We start from the raw sequence: 19736 nt of genomic DNA, 5'->3' as shown, positions 1-19736 counted from the left end.
GTGTGTGTGTGTGTGTGTGTGTGTGTGTGTGTGTGTGTGTGTGTGTGCTGTTATTAAGCTAAATCATTTCCTTGTAGTTTTGGGATCTAAGTGCCGAACTCTGCCTTTATCTCTTTTTTTTTTTTTTTTTTTGCGGTACATGGGTCTCTCACCATTGGGGCCTCTCCCATTGCGGAGCACAGGCTCCAGATGCGCGGGCTCAGCGGTCATGGCTCACGGGCCCAGCCGCTCCATGGCATGTGGGATCTTCCCAGACTGGGGCACAAACCCGTGTCCCCTGCATCGGGGGGGACAGGACTCTCAACCACTGCGCCACCAGGGAAGCCCTGCCTTTATCTCTTTTAAATGTTATCTGCTTAGATATTCCAGACTGATAAAACCTTTTTGTATCCTGGGTTTTTTCCAACCTTGACTTACTCTTCCCAGCCTGACTGCCTTTATTTCTGAAGTGGAGCTGTAAAGTGTAAAGGCATTGTGGCTTAAAATGGAGAAGATAGTTGGTGAGGACTCCAAATTATTATTATCGGATTCAGTGGAAAATTAAGGGGGGCCTTAAAAGAAAGCATTATGCTTGAAATTTTGGAGGTGAAACAAAAGGAGGTCTTGGGGATAGCCTTGAGTTTATTTGTTTGTAATATTTCCCTCCCCGCCACCAGTAAACAGTATGTATGTGCTTTTTGTGTGCAAGGCAGTTGTAAGTCAGCGGGGTCCTAGAATCTCAAAGGATCTTTGAGGTCATATAGTCTACCCCTTTAGTTTATGAGTTGAAAAAGGATAAGGAACATATGAGTCAAGAAAGACAGGAATTATGAAGTTAGGGGGCCTGATGAATCAGAAAGATGGTAGTAGTGATAAAGGGATGACAGAATCGGAGTCTCCAGTTGAATTCACCCATGCAGGTTGAAGTTGGATGCCTGAGTCATAAAGCTGATTTACGTATTGTTTAGCAAACTTCTACTTGAGTTTTCTATCAAATTTAGGGAGACTAGAGTCTACACTAATGATATCAATTGTATACCTCCATAGCATAAGGTGAAAATCTTATTTTCTTGAGGCATGGAAACCCTTAGAGAAATTAGTTTATGCTCTAGGCACTTGCACATCAAGTTGACTGTTCCAGAAGGATTCTTCAGCAAAATCTATCTGAAGATCTTATTTAAAAAAACCTGTTTTAAAAAAAACACACAAAAAACAAAAAAACCTGTTTTTACACCTCCTCCTTCCATACAGTGGAATCTGTATTTTTCACATATTGTGAACATTTTCCCATTTGATTTAAAACGATTGAAAAGCTTATTGACAGAGAGATAACATATTAATGACAGAGTGATAATCATATTAATGACATGGATTTATCATACTTAATATTTAACCTTCCTCCTAATCTTGGACATTTAATTTATAATTTTGTTTTGCTATTATAAAGAATGCTTGGTGATTACATTTTTATATCAATAATACAAATCTTTGTTCACATAGAATGCATTCCTAGAAAGTGAAATTGCTGAGTCGAAGATATGAATATTTTAAATACTTGTTACAGATGGCAAGTTTACGTTCCTACTGATACAGCATAAGAGTACCTGTCACTGTAGCTGCCAGCGGAGTACAGAGATGTACTGTACTTTATTATACTAAATGGTTTACTTCGTAACGTGGACATTCTTGATATTAAATCTTTTTTCTCATTCATGATTCTTTCTTAAGAATAATGTCTCGAAGTGGAATTGTAGGGTCAAAGTGAAGGCACCATTTCAGGGCTTTTATTGCTTAAGGCCAAATTGTGCTCCAGAAAGGAGTGTGGGTTCTCCTTCCCAGCACCAGAGTATGGGAATGTACCCTCGTTAGTACCAGATACTGTAATTTTACTATTCTTTGCTGGTTTATAGGTGGAAAATGTCACTGTGTCTTGTTTTAAATGTACACTTCTTTGATTGCTGGGATGATTAAACATTTAAAAACGTTTAGCATTTGGGCACCTTCTTTTTGTGTAGCTTCCTGCTTATTTCCTTTGACCACTATTGTATTGCTTTTACTTCTGTGAAAGTAATGCTGTGTTGTAAATGCTTCCACCAATCTTTTCACTGAATCTCAACTGAAAAAAAAAAATGTAGAAGCCTTTGATTCTTAGTCAGATTTGTTGAACTTTTATGGATTCCACTTTTGCCTAGATTCCTGTAAAAGTGGCTGTACTTATCTTGTGGTGAAATTACATTTATGTTTTCCTTTTGTTCTTTTTGTGATTTCATTTATTATAATTACCTCTTGAATCCATCTGGGACTTATTTTGGGATTTGGTTTGTCATGCAGGAATTCAACTTTATTTTTTTCTAAAAAGCTACTTGTCACGTTATTTATGGAAAAACCTAATGTGGTGTACTTTGAAGTGACTGCAGCAAGATAATATTTAATTATGAAAGCAATACATGCTTATTGTAAATGAACAAAGCCAAAATGAGTCTTTTAAGTAAACAAATAGTAAACACGTGGGTAGCAGGGTGCAGGTCGGACACCTGGATTTGTATCTGGGCTCCTCACCTTCTTGCTGTATGGCCTTAAGTAGGTTACCTAACCTTGGGATTCACACTTATTTTTCTGCAAAGTAGAAAAAACAAGCCTAACCCCAAGATGGCTGATATGAGGATGAAATGAGAAAGTATATGTAAAGTGTGTTATCTAGAGTGCATTGTAAATATATATATAGTTATAACAAGTGAAAGGTCTACCCCCACGTCTTCCAAAAGTCTATGATGTAGTCTGTAGACTTCCTGCATGAATAAGGTATATTGCTCTTTGACTTCCTTAGTTGTCTATAATTACATTGATTCAGATGTCATCAATCTGAGTGAGGATTGTCATCAGTTCTTTGTTAGACCAGTACTTTTGAGTTTATTGAGTAGTGTGTTCTGCATTAAAATCACTTGGGAGCTTTGTCAAACTGCGGGAGCTTGGGCCCATGCTTGGGAATTCTGATTCAGTTAATGTTTGGTGGGCCTGGGTTTATCATGTGAAAACATTCTTAGCTGAGTTGTGCATCTGATTTGTAACCCTACTTAAAAACTGACTTGTGAGACAATGTGATTTTGATTTGTGGGATGTTATCAAACTGGTGGGAAGGGAAACAGATACAGGAATTGGCATAATTTTCCAATTGAGGACTTATCTTGGGAGTTGAGACTTCTGGGTTCAGGTTTATTGCTGACTAAATGCAGCAATATTGTGCCCTGGGTTAATCAAGAATGTTAGTTTGCTTGTTAATACCTATACACAGTTGAGCAGCGGAAGGAACGCTTATTACTTACTGGTGAGCTCCTTTTGTGTCTGCTAGGGGCATCTGTGGAACACCTTTGGACTTAGAAATCTGTTCTTGAGACCAAGCAATATTTGTTTTTCCTTTTTTCCAAAGCCCTGTAATAAGGGTGGCTCAACTCTGTGGTTCTTTGTGATTGTATCATAATCTTGACTCGTAACTCAGTAAGTATGTCAATGCACAACCAGTTTTTCTCACCTGATTTTGGTTTTGAATTGCTGACAACTTTTTATTTCCTTTGTTTTACACCCAGGTTAAATTTATCCAGTAAATAAACTGTGGTGGTTGTATTGTGAAAAACACATGACCTCGCTCTCCTGCAACTTGTGAATTGCCTACATTCAGTTTTTACAAGTCACTTTTTAACAACAGTTAGCTTCCCTGGAAAGTGCCTTTTGTTATTTTGAACCATAAAAGAGAGAAAGAGTCTTAATAGTAGTGCTAGTATTGGGAAATTTATTTTAGTTTGTTTAATTTGTTTAGCTTATTAACATCCTGATTTTTGAACTAGGTACTAGGTAACAGGCTGTTTGTCATGCCTGTGCTTAGCAGGAAATCAGGAAATCATGTTCTTTGGGGTTGTTATAGTATTTAAAGATCTCTGAAATATTGCTTTCAACAACCTTATTGAAATGATTTTCTGTACAGAACTATCTTTATCTAGTTTGAAAGGCTTGTGGCAATGGCAGTAATAGCAGCAATGTACAAACGGTTCTGTAGAACCTGCTCCTGGGTTGTAATAGGATTCTGCCTTCTTGATGGGCTTATGTAGTACTACCTGCACAGATGCACAGGTAGGTCATTCACTCTGAGTATATAGTTTTCTTGTTTTGTTTAGCAGATAAACAAATATGAATATAAGGTTGACTTTAGGTTTGGAATAGTATTACCATGTGTTTTAATTATAACTCATTATCTGTGGTTATAGTACAGCTGTAGTAATATGGATGATTTAAAATTAATTTATGCATGATGTGCCTATGCTCTGTGTTCCCTGAGTTAACATCACAGGCAGTTTATCATAATGGTTAAGACATAGAGAGTGTGGGCCTTAGAGTAACTGAGCTGAATCCAAGTTTTACTCAATATGGATGCCCCTGGGCAAGTTACCTAAGCTCTGTGCTTTGGTTTCCTCGTGTATAAATACAGTGGGAATACTAGTAATACCTACTTCATAGGATTCTTGTGAAGATTAAGTGTGTGAAGGAATACAGTAGGTCTAACCTGGCACACAGTAAACATTCAATAAATGTTAGCTGTTATTATAGTTATTTAATATATTAAAGTCAGTTGAAGGTTTCATTTGGGAACATCTGGAAGGTGTCTAGCTTCTCTGCTTCTTGCTCCATTCTCCCTTCATACGTTTCAGATGTAATGCATAACAGCAGCCCAAGTGGAACCAGCTATTTATTCCCTTCTTTCCTCCCTTCTGTTTTCTTTCTCTCTTCCATTGAGTGTTTTACTTCAGTTTATTTATTTATTTTTTAATGAGGAAGATTATACAACTTTGTTGAAAGGCATTAAAGAAGACCTAAATAAACAGTGATATGCCAAATCCGTGATAGGAAGTTTCAATATCAGAGTGTTTTAGTTTTACAAGAAGAAAAGTCGAGTCAGTAGGATGGTTATTATATCAACAGACTCTTGAAAGCAAGGTCCTCATTGCTGGTAATGTTCCCACTGATGACGGAAGAGTTCGCTGTGGAGATAAGGAATGATAGCAGAGAAGGCGTTCAAAGAGGAGGCGATGGTAGAGATGGTAGAGGGCACAGGTGTGTTGAGGCGTAGGAGGGAGGAGATGAAGGGGCAAGACAAGCATATGCAGAACTCCGAATGAGAACTCTTAAGCCCCAGATGACTTCTCAGCTTATCTTCTGGATTTTTGACTTGAATTACTTACCACTTCAGCTTTCCAGGAACATAGCTGGTTTCAAGCCCTCAAGTGAGTGGCTAACATATGAAGAATTCTACTTTCCATTTATCAGCAAGAAAATTTTGATTAGGGAAAGAGTAAAAAGTAGGGCATCAGCCATGATTTGAATGATAAATCTCTGTGCACAAGTATTTTGAACTTTTTTTCCCTCTTTGTTGGGAGAAGACACTTAACTAACATAACCTCCTTATACTCAGAGGAAGTGTACCCTTGCTGCCATTGGAACATTGAGGTGTAGATGTCTGTATTGCTGACCATTGGAAAAGAGATATCAGAAGGGAGATCAAGGTTAGAGAGGTAAATTTGAGAATCATCCGATCAGGGGGTGCTAATTGAAGGTATTGGCAAGCTCCAGTAAATGAAGATAAAGAGAGAAGAGGACAAGGGACAAACCCCTGAGGAACAACTGTATTTAAGGAGTGGCAAAAGGAACCAGAGAATGAGCTGTTGCGGTGGAGAACTGGGAGAACGGATGAGTAAATTATATAAAATACAAACTAACTTAATATGAGACATTGGGGCAGGGATGAGGATGACAGAACTATTTGATAGAAATAAAGGTGTGAATAAATGGAGAGAATGAATGTTCATGCTTCTGGATAAGATTAACTATATAAAATAACACTTCCCTACTTAAGTGCAATATAATTTAATTCTTTTTATATATTACTGAATTCTGTTCACTGTTCAGTGTTTTTTGTCTATATTCATGAGAGAGATTTATCTGTAGTTTTCTTTTTTGGTGCTCTCTTTGGTTTGGGTATCAGGGTTGGTAAAAGGACCGGGAATCTCCCCCCTGCCCCCACTGGAAGAGACCGTGTAGAATAGGTATTTATACTTTAAACATGTAGTAGAATTCTCCAGTGAAAGCCTTTGGGGCTGGACATTTCTTTTTGGGGAGTTTTAAAATTACAAAGTCGATTTATTTAATAGTTATAGGACCAATTATCTATTTCCTGTTGGGTGAGTTGTGGTGTTTGTGTTTTTTGAGGCATTGGTTCATTTCATCTGAGTTGTCCAATTTACGTGTGTTAAGTTGTTTATACTTCCTTTGTTATCCGTTTGATGCCTGCAGGAACTGTAGTGATATCCCCTGTTTCATTCCCCATGTTGGTAATTTGTATCTCTTTGTCAGTCTTGAGCAGGTTTGTCAAAATTATTGACAAACCTCTTGGTTTTACTGATTTTTCTCTTTTGTTTTTATGTTTTTTATTTCATTGATTTCTGCTCTTTATTCTTTCTTTCCTTCTGCTTACTTTGGGTTTATTTTGTTCTTTTTCTGGGTTCTTGACGTAGGAGCTTAGGTTATTGATTTGAGATGTTCCCTCTTTTCTAATGTAAGCATTTCATGCATAAATGTTCCTCTCAGCACAGCTTTAGCTGTGTCCCATAGATTTTTTTAATTTAATCTATCGTATTTTATTTAATCCTCACAATAACTCTGGAGGTAAGTAGGGATTTTTCAATATCACTTTAGGGAGGAAATTGTGTAACATTCTTAAATTCTCAAAGTTGAGTCCTGAGCTAGAGAGTCTAATTGCAAGTCCAGATGGCCTTCTAGCCTCCTCCTAGCTGTGAAATTCTCTGTCTTTATTTTTCAGTGTTTCATTTTCCTTGAACCAAGACTATATAGGCTCTAAATCTCAAACTTGATTGAAAATGAAAATGTAAACTAAGACTTTCATCTAGTATTGTTATTTATTGAGCAGTGACCTGGAACCCAGAACTACGTGATATTTTGCAGAGGGATTTCAGAAGAGGTCAGAAAAATAGTTTCATTCTACAAAGAGTTTTTAAGTCCAGCTGGAGAGAAACAAATTGCTTAAATGAAACTAATGAACAGTTGATCAAATTCTGAATCCTCTAATACTGAATACAGTGGGAATTTAGAGAGTTCAGAAATCAAGTGTAGTTAGAGAAAACTATATGGAAGAGGTGGGACTCTAAAATGGCCCCAGAGAATAAGTGGGATAGGTGGAAAAGAGGAAGAATGCTGTTCCAAGTGTCCAGTGAGTCTGTTGGGCAAGTGAGATGGAGAAGGTTGGAGAAAGAGCACAACTTGAGCCAGCTCGTTCTTTGTGTAGGGTTGAGCTTGAAAGATTCACTGAACGTACGTGGAATAGTTGAAGTAGGGCATGTAGGTAGAGCCATCCTTGATTATAGAGGATCATGGAAGTTTAGCAGAAGAGTGATTATGGGCAGCAGACTAATGTAAAAAAAAAAAAAAAAGATAAAACATTTAGAGATAGAAAAATTGGCAAAACACATGAAGTGATAGTGCATGAAAAGAGAAGTACAGATACTCAATGAGCAAAAATTGTTCGACCTCCAATAATAAGGGGTAAATTAAAACAATAGAATGACATTTTATCAAACTGTTTTAAAAAAAGGCATTTGGTTGGATTAATTAGGTTAATTAATGCTTAACTGCAGCAGCAGACTCTGAAATCTTAGTGGCCTAACATAAAAGTTTATTTCTCACTCTTCACAATTCAGATGACGCTCTTCTGTGGCTCCTCTTCAGTGGTGACTCAGGGGTCTGGGTTGCTTTTATCTTGCCACTTCATAGTTTTAGAGTTTTTTGCTTTCAGTCTCTCAAGTGGTGGGGGGAAGAAGAATCCATGGCTATTCTTAACTGCCTTGTACTGGAAAGGATACCTTACTTTTACTCACATTCCCTTTGGCAAGAACTAGTCTTAACGGCTGCAGCCAAACTGTAAGGCAGAGTGGGAAATGTAGGAGAGCAAATACATTCTCGTGGAGTAATAACCATTTCTGTCACACCATTATTGGCGAACGGATGCCCTCTGTATCGTTGGTGGGAGGATAAATGGTCATCTTTCTCGTAGACGGTAATTTTTAAAATGGTAAGATATTCTTGCCCTGACCTATGTTAAAATTTTCTTTCTAAGGAAATAACTGTGGATGTATGCAAAGATAGCTACAAAAATAGTTGTTATAGTTTTGATTATAGTGAAAAATTGGAAACAAATGTCTAGCAAAAGGGGACTGGTTAAATAAATTATGGTCTTGCTGTATTCAGTTATTGATGATCATGTAGTATAGCGTCTAATGATGTGGGGCATTACACTGTTCTTGTTATAAGTGGAAAAAATCAGATTACAAAAAAGAACAGATATCCCATTTTTGTAAGCATGTTTATTCATGCATAGACAAAAGACTGGAGGCGATCTCTGGTTTTAGGGTGTTTGCCAGTTTTAGTAATTTGCATTTTAGTTTCCACAGAGATAAGAGAAAGAGCCTTGCGCCTGTGAGTGTTAAACTGAGATACCAGATAAGAGTATGGATCTTCAAAGGGTTGAACATTCACTAAAGGAGTGGATAGACTAGAAAAAAATCTACCTGTGAGCACACACAGAGAGATGTCTCTCTTAGCAAGATCCAGAGCTGGTTGGGGAAGGGAATATTCACTGAGAACTCATGACCATGGATTTCCCTTCATATGAGTTTTGTGTTCAAATCTACAGTACTTGTGGGATCTGGGAGAATCTCCAGACTGAGAATTGACATAAAAAGTGGTGTAAGGCTGATAGTATGACAGAGGTATCTGGAAGACACAAACTGTTCTGGAGGGACGTATCCTCAACCCAGACCACATAGATTTCCCAGAAATAAAGCACAACTAAAAATGAACTCAATACAGAATTATAAAGCATGGGAGGAAACAATCTACTATTCCTCGATGAGCAAGAATCAGCGGACAGAACAAACTAAACACCTGAAGAGAAGGAATAGAAAAGGTGAGAAAGAATAGGTGCTATCGTAAAAATAAGAGAAATTTTTAAAAAGGGGTCAATAGAATTTCTGGAAATGTAAAATAGTCATTGAAATTAAAACTCAGCGGGTAGGATAAACAACCGCTTTGACACAGAATAGAGAATTAATGAGTTAGATCAGGAGTTGGCACACTATGGCTTGTGGGGTAAATCTTGGTTGTGGCTTATTTTTTACAGCCTGCATGGAAAGAATGGTTTTTACGTTTTTGAAGGGTTGTTTAAAAAGAGAGACAAATGAAAATATTCTACATAGACTGTATGTAGCTCCCAAAACCTAATATATTTACTCTCTGGCTCTTTACTGAAAACATTTCCTGAGCCCTCAACTGGATAGACCTGAGGAAATTTCCAGATGGTAGCACAAAGAACAAAAGAGAAAATATAGAAGAAAGGTTTAAAGACATGGAGTATGAAATGAGGAGGTCTGACATATGTCTAGTCATCTAATAGGAGTTCAAAAAGGAGAGAATGAGCGACAGGCTCTATACGAATAGATAACCAACAAACTAAACAAACTAAGACTAAACAAACAAAGAAAGCAAACAGATAATGACTGAGACTTTTCTGGTTTGATGAGAGACACACATCTTAAGAACCATAAAGTTTGATGAGTGCTGAGCGTCCCCCACCCCCCAGATTCCACATGTAGACACATGCAGAATTCCAAAGGCAAAAAGATCTTGAACATAGCCAGAATGAAAAGTCAGGTTATCCACAGGCACAACAATTAGACCGACATCTCACATCTCAGCAGCAGTAATAGAATCCAGAGGATTCTTCAGTGTTGGTGGAAAAGAATTATTAACCTAGAATGGTATATCCAGCTAGATCATTATTCAGGATTTAGGGTGAAATAAAGTGTTTTCACAAGAAAACAGTTTACCACCAACAAACTCTCACTGGAGGCACTACTTCAGGAAAAAGGAAACAACCAGAGGGAAGGAATGAAATGCAAAAAGGAATGGAATTCTGAATAAGGAAATTGGTAAATATGTGGGTGAATCTAAACAAGCATGAATTGCGTCAATGATAATAAGGGCTAACATTAAGAGTGTAAAAACAAGATGGAGCCGAAATATCAGTCAATATTGACGTAAAAGTCAAGAGAGAGGTCATCATAGGTAAAGAGCTTTTATTAAGAAGAGCGATAAAATATTAGAGATAATGTTAAATTTTCAACTTAAGTCATAAATTGAATATATAACTGCCAGGCTGGTAGAGGGTTTAAAAAAAAAAAAAAAAAAAGAAAAGTATGCCATCTCTTGGGAAAATTGTTTACTCCAGTGTTTATAGTTCTTCTAAACAGTGTCCAACACACAATAAAAAATCATAAGATTACAAAGAAACAGGTAAATATGACCTACAATCAAGAGAAAAATAGAATAAAATCCACAGGTGCCCCAGATGTTGGAATTAGATAAGAAATTTAATTCTCATAAATATGCTAAAGAAAATGGAGGAAAAGATGGAAAAAATTAATAGATGAAGAATTTCAATAGAGAAATGGAATCTCTAAAAAAGAACTTAATGGACATTCTTGAACTGAAAAATATAATACCTGAAATTAAGAATTTATTGGATGGAATTAACCTTAAACTAGAAATAGCAGAAGAATGGTTTGGTGAACTCAGAGATAGGTCAGTTGAAATTATTCAAGCTAAAGCATTATTAGATGAAATAAAAAAGACTGATTTAGAGTAATGCACAAGATAAACTGATGGGGAATGTGAGGTTAGTCATAATGGTTTGTTATGGTCCAGTACTAGGTTGAAGGCAGTTGTATAAAAGGAAGGGATAAATGCAAACATTATTGTAAATTATTATTATTATAAATATATTATTACCATAATTATTATTATTACAAAAAAGAATGGATGCAGTTTGGCAGATCTAAAAATAACTCCAGGACTTGTAGCTAATAAATAGATTACTATATGCGAGATACTGTACAGGGTATTTTTTACTCACTGCTTTATCTCTGATTTTTATAACAATCCTGAACATGAGTGTTCTCTTTTACTTAAGAAAAAAATGCAGCTTAGAGTGGTTAAGTGACCATCTAATAGCTTACAAAGCTGGGGTTTGATCCAGGTCTGGCTAGCTTTGAGGTCTATACTCCTTGCTGTATATCACATTGTTTCTAGTTTGTAAGACTAGAAGAGTGTAATATCATGGGCAGAACTGAAAGTTATTGGAAAGTGGGAATATTTCGAATCATGTAATGGCCATAGTGTATCCTAGGGGAGGTATCCTTTAGGGAGCTGGAAATACTGGTCTACTAGTATTTTGGGGGTACTTTGGGGGTTGACGCCATTTCAGCGAATGGATTCAGTACCAGATTATGTCAAAAGCCTTGGGGAGCACTTTCTATATGAGGTAGGAGGACGACTGGGTGCCAGCAAAGCAGAAAGGGACAATACATAAATGAAAAGATATTATGAAGGAAATCAGTAGATCAGTGCCAGAAAGTGTCAGGGGGTAAGAAAGGCTACCTTAAACAGGAATATCAAGAAATTAAGATCTGAAGGATGAGAAGGAGTCAACCAGAGAAGAGCCTGGGGAAGAGCATTCGAGACTAAAAGATCAGCAAGTATAAAGCTTCTGAAGCAGTTAAGAGCTTGGCTGGTTGAAGAATTGAAAGGAGGCCAGTGTAGCTAAAGCTGAACGAGCAAGTATGGCAGTGATGTCATATGAGATTAGCTTGGTGGTCGGGGAGCTAGTTATGAAGGGCCTGGCAGTGTAGCGGGAAAGCACTGAAAATTTTTAAGGAAAGGAGATCCCTGGTCTAACTCATGTTTTAAGAAGATGATTCTGATTGCTGTGCATAGAATGCATTGTAGGGGGCAGGCTGACAAGTTGGGCATTCAGTGCTGTGGCCGATGACAGAATTAATGAGATTTCTCCTTATCAGTGTTTCAGGTGACATTTATTTCTAGATCCTAATACCTTCATTGTCGTTTTCCAGAGAACGACAGAAGAGGTTCTAAGCATTTTCTTTTTCTTTTGTGCTTGCAGTAATTAGCTGTTTAGGGAAGAAAGTTCATGCTTTTGGGCACTGATGACACTTTTGCCTAATTTCAGTAAAAGAGATGGAACTTGATGGGGATGAATTTTTTTGTCATTGTTGAATTACTGGTTTCCATTAGAACGTTTGTTTCTATTCCCAGTTCTGTTCACTGTAGGTTGGTAGCATTAGCAATATTAGATTAAGTATCGTCAGTCTCCAAATAACTTTTAAAAAACCTTTTGTTTAGACTCTGTATAATTTATTTTTGAGTTTTTAATATGAGAAATGTTAAACATATATAAAAGCAAACATGCATGTATCCCCATAATTCAGTGTCAACAGCAATTTGCTCATGGCTAATCTTGTTTCACTGATATCCCAGAATACTCCTCACCACCCTCATCCTGTTTATTTTTAAGCAAATTCCAGGTAAATCCTCTATAAATATCTCAGTATATACTTCTAAAAGGTAAGGATTTTTCTACGTTTTAGCATTTTGGTTTATTCCCTCTTAGAGCTCATAAATAAGTAACCATATAGCTGGATGGTTTGCCTTTGAGAATGCCGATTTATGCTTGTTGTCCCAGTGTATTTATTAATAGGACCCCTTTTCACTTAAAACAGTGCCTCCATTTGAGCAATAAATTCTATGCTCACCTTATATACATAAGAGAAACCTTTTCATAGTAGACAGAAATAAATTCTTTAATAGCAACTTCAGTTTTGAGTATTTTTCTAATAGCATGTCACTTCTCTATTTTCTATCAGGAGAGCAAGCCCCGGAGCTCACTATTTCCAGAAATTGTATACTGAAGTGTAACGCTACATGAGTCAGAGAAAGGAAGGACCCTGAGCCATATGGTAAGAAGGGAATGAATCAGCTGAGTCGCCTGGATTATGCCTTCTTTTTTTCCTCCACTCCATTCTGTTTTTGTTACGATTTGATCGTAAGTGCAGAGAACATTATTTTGAAACCAAAAAGAGAGATTTTAACATTTAAATTAAAAGGATAATGCTTTAGAAACTTTGACCTACATACTTTGGGATATTTGGTCAGCTGTTAATTATCAAGTTTAGATCATCCAAATTTACGCTTTTCCATGATTATTTTTTGTTTTTTGTTGTCCTTATCTCGTGGTCTCCTTATTCAAACCTTTTAGTAACATTGTCATCACTTTTAATTTTTATTTAAAGGGAGAGAAGACTCTATCAAACATTTAGTAGTTATATATCCTTAAGAAAGGTAGAAGCTAGAGAGAGTGACTGAGCATCCAAAAAGTACTGCTTACTTCACACTGCCTTGTGGTAGTATCCTTGCTATTCGTTTATATCTTTTTAGGCTAAAGGAAGTTCCATGAGGTCGAGGATTATTTTACATCCTAGATTTGCCCACAGTTATACTTAGCATGTCTTAGACATGGAAAGAGTATGGTAAATACCTTTTGGAGGGAATGAATGAAGGAAATTCAGGGTATTCTTTGGCACAGAACATTATGAATTCACTTCTAGATGTATTGAATTTGAGGTGAAAGCAAGTGAAAAGCTTTTGTAACCTGTGATAGTAAAGTTTGGTAAGAGAATAGGAAATAGGACTGGGAATGCTGTTTCAAGATTTTTTAGCCTGAAGTACCCTCACATCCTCTGTCCTTTATTTTCATAGCAACACAATATATGTTGTTATCTCTGTACACTTATCTCCATTTTGGGAGATTAGAAACCTGGGGCGTGATGTCTGACAGCAAATCTCTTCCAAGGATAAGAAATAATGCCCCTCATTTCTAAGTATAGTGTTCTTTCTGAAAGACCAGGTTACTATTTATATTTTAAGGAGGAGCACATGATGTGTGCTAACAGAAGATAAATGAGAAGCAAACTGGAAAATACATTTTATCTCTGAATTACTGCACCCACTGCTTTGGTAAAGATCAAGAGAGTTCTCATCAGCTTTTTTCAACTCTGAATGTAACAAATGGAGCTTCTCACAGAGGTGTTTTTGTTTGTTTGTTTGTTTTCCAGTAGTTCAAAAGGCAACTTTCATGTCAGGAATGAACATAGATAGGAGGGTGTTTCTCTTTGTCTAATGATGATGGCTGAGTCTAGAATAACAAATTGTTGTGAACATTTTCGCCCTCTGTTGAGTGTAGCTGGTAATCATTTTATAGGGCTCTAATGCTGCTCTATAGCCAATTAAATAGGAAGAAGGTGTGTGTGTCTAAACCCTGAAACTGTTTTTGGACACTTACCTTATCCATCTCTTACTAACCACAAGTAAAATATCCATACCAAACAAAACCTACATTGGACTTAAAATGTTATGTGAGACACACACCAATGATCCAACCGTTGTTCCATCTTATAAGATTTAAGCATTTTCCAGAAAGTTACAGGGGGAGAGCAGGCTTGTTGAACATAATGTCTTCAAGACTGACATGCTTCTCTTTCTTTTGCAGGCCTGATTGTTGGCAATGACACTGTTAAGAGGCTGGCATTTGTTTCTGTTCTAACCAGCTACTTTATAACTGTGAATAGTAACTATGCATGTGTATTGGTCAGCAAAACCAAGGAACGAGAGCTATGGCAGTTGACAAAGTCAATCTGATTCCTGGGTATCTTTCCTGGGTTCCACCATCAGGGACCTCTTCCCTTCCATCTCATCAACAATGTGGTACCTTTTACTATTTGATAAAGATTAAGGACATGTTCTTTGGTCAACAACCAGAACTTAAAATCTGCTGGAGTAGGGTCAGAGACCATTTCAATCATAGCTGAGGAAAATGAAATTTCCGTTTTATTTGGTGCCTTGTCCAGGGAGCACACTAACTCTTTCGGAAACACGGGAGTGAGAGGAGGTTGAGTCTTGTCTGATAGTAACTCATGGTTATGGCGAGTGACCCAACGTGACCAGCAGGGGCAGGAGCCACAGAGGAACTCATGACGGGCTACACCATGTTGCGGAATGGGGGCGTGGGCAACGGAGGTCAGACCTGTGTGCTGCGGTGGTCCAACCGCATTCGGCTCACGTGGCTCAGCTTCACGCTCTTCATCATTCTAGTGTTCTTCCCCCTCATCGCCCACTATTATCTCACCACCCTGGACGAAGCGGATGAGGCAGGCAAGCGGATCTTTGGCCCACGGGCTGGTAATGAGCTCTGCGAGGTGAAGCACGTGCTGGATCTCTGCCGCATTCGAGAGTCTGTAAGTGAAGAGCTCTTGCAGCTGGAAGCCAAGCGGCAAGAGCTGAACAGTGAAATCGCCAAGCTGAATCTGAAGATCGAGGCCTGTAAGAAGAGCATTGAGAATGCCAAGCAGGACCTGCTTCAGCTCAAGAACGTCATCAGCCAGACTGAGCACTCTTACAAAGAACTGATGGCCCAAAATCAGCCCAAACTCTCTCTGCCCATCCGACTCCTCCCAGAGAAGGACGATATCGGCCTCCCTCCCCCAAAGGTCCTACGGAGCTGCCGGCTGCACAACTGTTTTGATTATTCTCGCTGCCCTCTCACCTCTGGTTTCCCAGTCTATGTTTATGACAGTGACCAGTTTGCCTTTGGCAGTTACCTGGATCCCTTGGTCAAGCAGGCTTTTCAGGCCACAGCACAAGCCAACGTTTATGTTACAGAAAATGCAGACATTGCCTGCCTTTATGTGATCTTAGTGGGGGAAGTGCAGGAGCTGGGGGTGCTGCGGCCTGCTGACCTGGAGAAGCAGCTGTACTCCCTACCACACTGGCGGACAGACGGACACAACCACGTCATCATCAATCTGTCTCGGAAGTCGGACACCCAGAATTTACTGTACAATGTCAGTACAGGCCGGGCCATGGTGGCCCAGTCCACTTTCTATGCTGCCCAGTACCGGCCTGGCTTTGACTTGGTGGTATCGCCACTAGTCCACGCCATGTCAGAGCCCAACTTCATGGAAATCCCACCACAGGTGCCAGTGAAGCGGAAATATCTCTTCACCTTCCAGGGTGAGAAGATTGAGTCACTGAGATCCAGCCTTCAGGAGGCCCGCTCCTTTGAGGAGGAGATGGAGGGTGACCCTCCAGCCGACTACGATGATCGTATCATTGCCACCCTCAAGGCAGTACAGGACAGCAAATTAGATCAGGTCTTGGTAGAATTTACCTGCAAAAACCAGCCTAAACCCAGTCTGCCTACTGAGTGGGCGCTGTGTGGGGAGCGGGAAGACCGCTTAGAATTACTGAAGCTCTCCACCTTCGCCCTCATTATCACTCCCGGGGACCCTCGCTTGGTTATTTCCTCTGGGTGTGCCACACGGCTCTTTGAAGCCCTGGAGGTTGGTGCTGTCCCAGTTGTGCTTGGGGAGCACGTGCAGCTTCCTTACCAGGACGTGCTGCAGTGGAGCGAGGCCGCCCTGGTGGTGCCCAAGCCACGAGTGACCGAGGTCCACTTCCTACTACGGAGCCTCTCCGACAGCGACCTTCTGGCCATGAGGCGGCAAGGCCGCTTCCTCTGGGAGACTTACTTCTCCACCGCGGACAGTATTTTCAGTACTGTGCTGGCTGTGATTAGGACTCGCATCCAGATCCCAGCCGCTCCCATCCGGGAAGAGGCGGCAGCCGAGATACCCCATCGCTCGGGCAAGGCAGCCGGCACCGACCCCAACATGGCCGACAATGGCGACTTGGACCTGGGGCCCGTGGAGACGGAGCCGCCCTACGCCTCCCCCAAGTACCTCCGCAACTTCACCTTGACCGTCACGGACTTCTATCGCAGCTGGAACTCTGCGCCAGGACCTTTCCATCTTTTCCCCCACACACCGTTTGACCCTGTGCTGCCCTCAGAGGCCAAATTTTTGGGCTCTGGGACTGGCTTTCGGCCTATTGGCGGTGGGGCCGGGGGCTCCGGCAAGGAGTTCCAGGCCTCGCTGGGCGGCAACGTCCCACGGGAGCAGTTCACAGTGGTGATGCTGACCTACGAGCGGGAGGAGGTGCTCATGAACTCGCTCGAGAGGCTGAATGGCCTCCCTTACCTGAACAAGGTCGTGGTGGTGTGGAATTCTCCCAAGCTGCCCTCAGAGGACCTTCTGTGGCCTGACATTGGCGTCCCCATCATGGTAATAGAAGCATGAGCCTTTTGTTTTACTGCATGAGAGAGGAATTCATTCTTAATCTCTTTTCCATAAACATGCTTTTTTTTAAAAAAAAAAAACCTATACAGATTCTTACCCCATGAAATTTTCTCCTTGCCTCTATTTCATTCCTTTCAGGCCTTGCCAGTTCCCTCTCTGCTACTTACTTCAGAAATCTCCTAAGACGCTCCAATACCGAAACTGGCCCCTTGAAGGTTTACAAAACCCTGTCACTGACCTCATGGACTTATTCTGTGTCATCACAAAGATGTTGATAATGAGAATGGTGATGAAAAGCTAACATTTATGAAGCACTCATAGTCTAGGTGCTATAATTTAGCATTTGTGGAACTTATATAATGAACTAGTACGGTTTCTTCATTTTAAATCTGTGGAAACTGAGGCTTAGAGAGGTTAATTATTTTGCCCCAGGTCATGATTAGCAATCATGGAGGAGCTGAGTCTCAGTGTGTCTGATTCCAGAAGCTGCGGTTTTAATCACCTCCCAAAGGATTTAGGAAGGAGACCTGTTTCATTTCACAGGATCGGGTACAAGTCCTCTGGGAGACTGGTGTCGGGGGTTTGATGTTTTTGGAGTTGGAGATCCTGAACCTTTTCTGTAGTCTCTTGCAGGTTCTTTCTCATTCTTTGCTCCATCTGTTATGGTTAGGATGCTGTATTTTACAGGAAAAGTAATAGCCAAATATGCAGCATAGAGCTTTAGTTCTGAGTACTTTGTTTATCCACCTTCTGATGTAAGCTTGTCAATCTAGAGGGAGATTACCCATTTCTCTTAAATGTGAGGCCTTAGAGCAAATCTTAAGCCACCTGGCAACTACTTACCCTGCAGCTTAGGTACTTTCCAGAAAAAGGTAGCAAAGAAGGGCAAAGGTCTGATGGGCCATCATTGCTAGAAGCTTGCTTAAGAAAATTAGTGTAGTATTTAGGAAGAATTTGCCTAGAAGAGGAATGTTCAGGCTACACCAGTTTTTTAAAAATTTATTTCATTAAGGAACTAATTCACGTGAAATATTTTCTAAGCAGCATCATGGTATAATGGAAAAGCATGCATTTTGGAGTGATATAGACCTGGGATTAAGTAGTCATTTTGTCATCTTTGGTAAGTTAATTAACTCCTTTGACTTCAGGATTAAAGAGGAATCTAACATAGTACAAGTAAGGAATCTAGAAGGGTGCCCCAAAATTATTTGATTCCTACTTATTACTTCCTGTCAAAGGAGATGGAGGGCAGCATGGATGTTCTGCTTCTGTTAAGGACTCACTTCACTGATGAAGCCTTCTTGTATCTGCTATATAATTTCCCTTGTGTCATAACTGTTACCACTTTTTCTTCTCTTGTACAAATCTTTGTTTTAAATTTTCTTTCTTAGGAATCCTGCTACTCTCTTACTACTGCTGCTAATCTTTTCTTGTATTTTATTTAATTGAATTTATAATCTGAGGCTATTCAAAGACTGTAGGGTTCTACAAACTTTTGATCCCAGAATTCATTGTGTATATTAAGAAAGTGCTGAACAGGGAGATTTTTTTTTTTATTGACATCTTCCCAAATACATTTCACTTATTTTCTTAGTTACAACTTTTGAATGTCATTGAAATTAAAAAAAAAAATTGTTCTGTGAAAGGTAGATGCTGCTCAAATAGAATAATAAAGCAGCCTTTGTTTTCCGTTTTCCTGAGTTTTCTTTGAATTTGATAGGGATGTAGAGAAGCCGATGCCACAACAGTTAACAGCGACTGAAATTTGTCCGAGAGCTTACCAGAACTAATCCTTCCTTTTAACTCTGGTGGGAAATAAGTAGTCCTCTTTGATTACTGGGTAGCTCATTGCAGCAATACAATGCCTAGTCAGAAAATGCCAGAGACTTTCCAAGTGGGGGGCTGTTTTGAATAGCTTGTTCGTATTAGTGATACACACTTTTTTCAGGTTCTTCTGAAAAAGAAAAAAACACTTTCAAGCTGGACAGTTTCACTCCATTCTCTAAATATTTGGACTTTTCTATTTAAGAGAGGCAGTATTTTTGGGCAGCAGTTGAATTGTCAACCTCTTGGGCATAGAGTCAACACTACCCAGGTATCAGGGCTACAAGGGACTGGCAGCTCTCCCCTGTGGGAGAATGGCACTGTTATGAGTGGATTGTCACAGCATCTCAGAGTGGATTGTCCACCGAGGGTGAAGACGTGACCTATCCATTGTGTTACAGTTAACAGGTCTTTGTAAAGTTAGCAGCAGAGTGGTTCCCAGGCAATCTGTCCGATTCCAGTCCTTCAGGGAAAATGATTTGAAAGGAGCATTTTGGCTAAAAGAATCAACCCAGGAACCTACATGCCATTTCAGAAAATCCTGGGCAGTTTGTGCTTCTCTTCTGCTCAGGGTGCCAGCAGCACAATGGGCATGATTGCTAGCTGTTTGTGTAAGGAAAGAGGGGTTGTCTTAGGGGGTACCTGCTGGGGTTAATATGTTAAAATCCCTCATTCTTTTCTATTACTTACATCGGGTCTGGCTTAGAGTAAATGTGATCTTCACGGCCACCCTCCTGCCCCAAATGCTTTATATAAAGAGAATTTCAGTTC

General features: G+C 39.5%; 1 protein-coding gene across 2 annotated transcripts in view; it reads left to right on the top strand.

The window, feature by feature from the left end:
* Positions 1-19736, top strand: part of EXTL3 (exostosin like glycosyltransferase 3) — a 61279-nt gene that overhangs the window by 4729 nt on the left and 36814 nt on the right. Inside the window, exons 2-3 of one of the 2 annotated variants that reach the window (XM_029202812.1) lie at positions 12816-12908; positions 14498-17126. In XM_029202812.1, the coding sequence (XP_029058645.1) occupies positions 14979-17126 (2148 nt within the window). In that variant the 5' untranslated portion in view covers positions 12816-12908; positions 14498-14978. Of the gene's footprint in view, positions 1-12408; positions 12909-14497; positions 17127-19736 lie in introns of those variants that run through there. The other variant, XM_029202813.1, reaches the window with a different exon arrangement.

Source organism: Monodon monoceros, unplaced genomic scaffold (assembly GCF_005190385.1).
Source record: "Monodon monoceros isolate NGI ecotype Baffin Bay Population unplaced genomic scaffold, NGI_Narwhal_1 Super_Scaffold_5, whole genome shotgun sequence".
NCBI lineage: Eukaryota > Metazoa > Chordata > Mammalia > Artiodactyla > Monodontidae > Monodon > Monodon monoceros.
The sequence above is the reverse complement of the archived record's forward strand: the minus strand, read 5'-3'. Positions and strand labels throughout refer to the sequence as shown.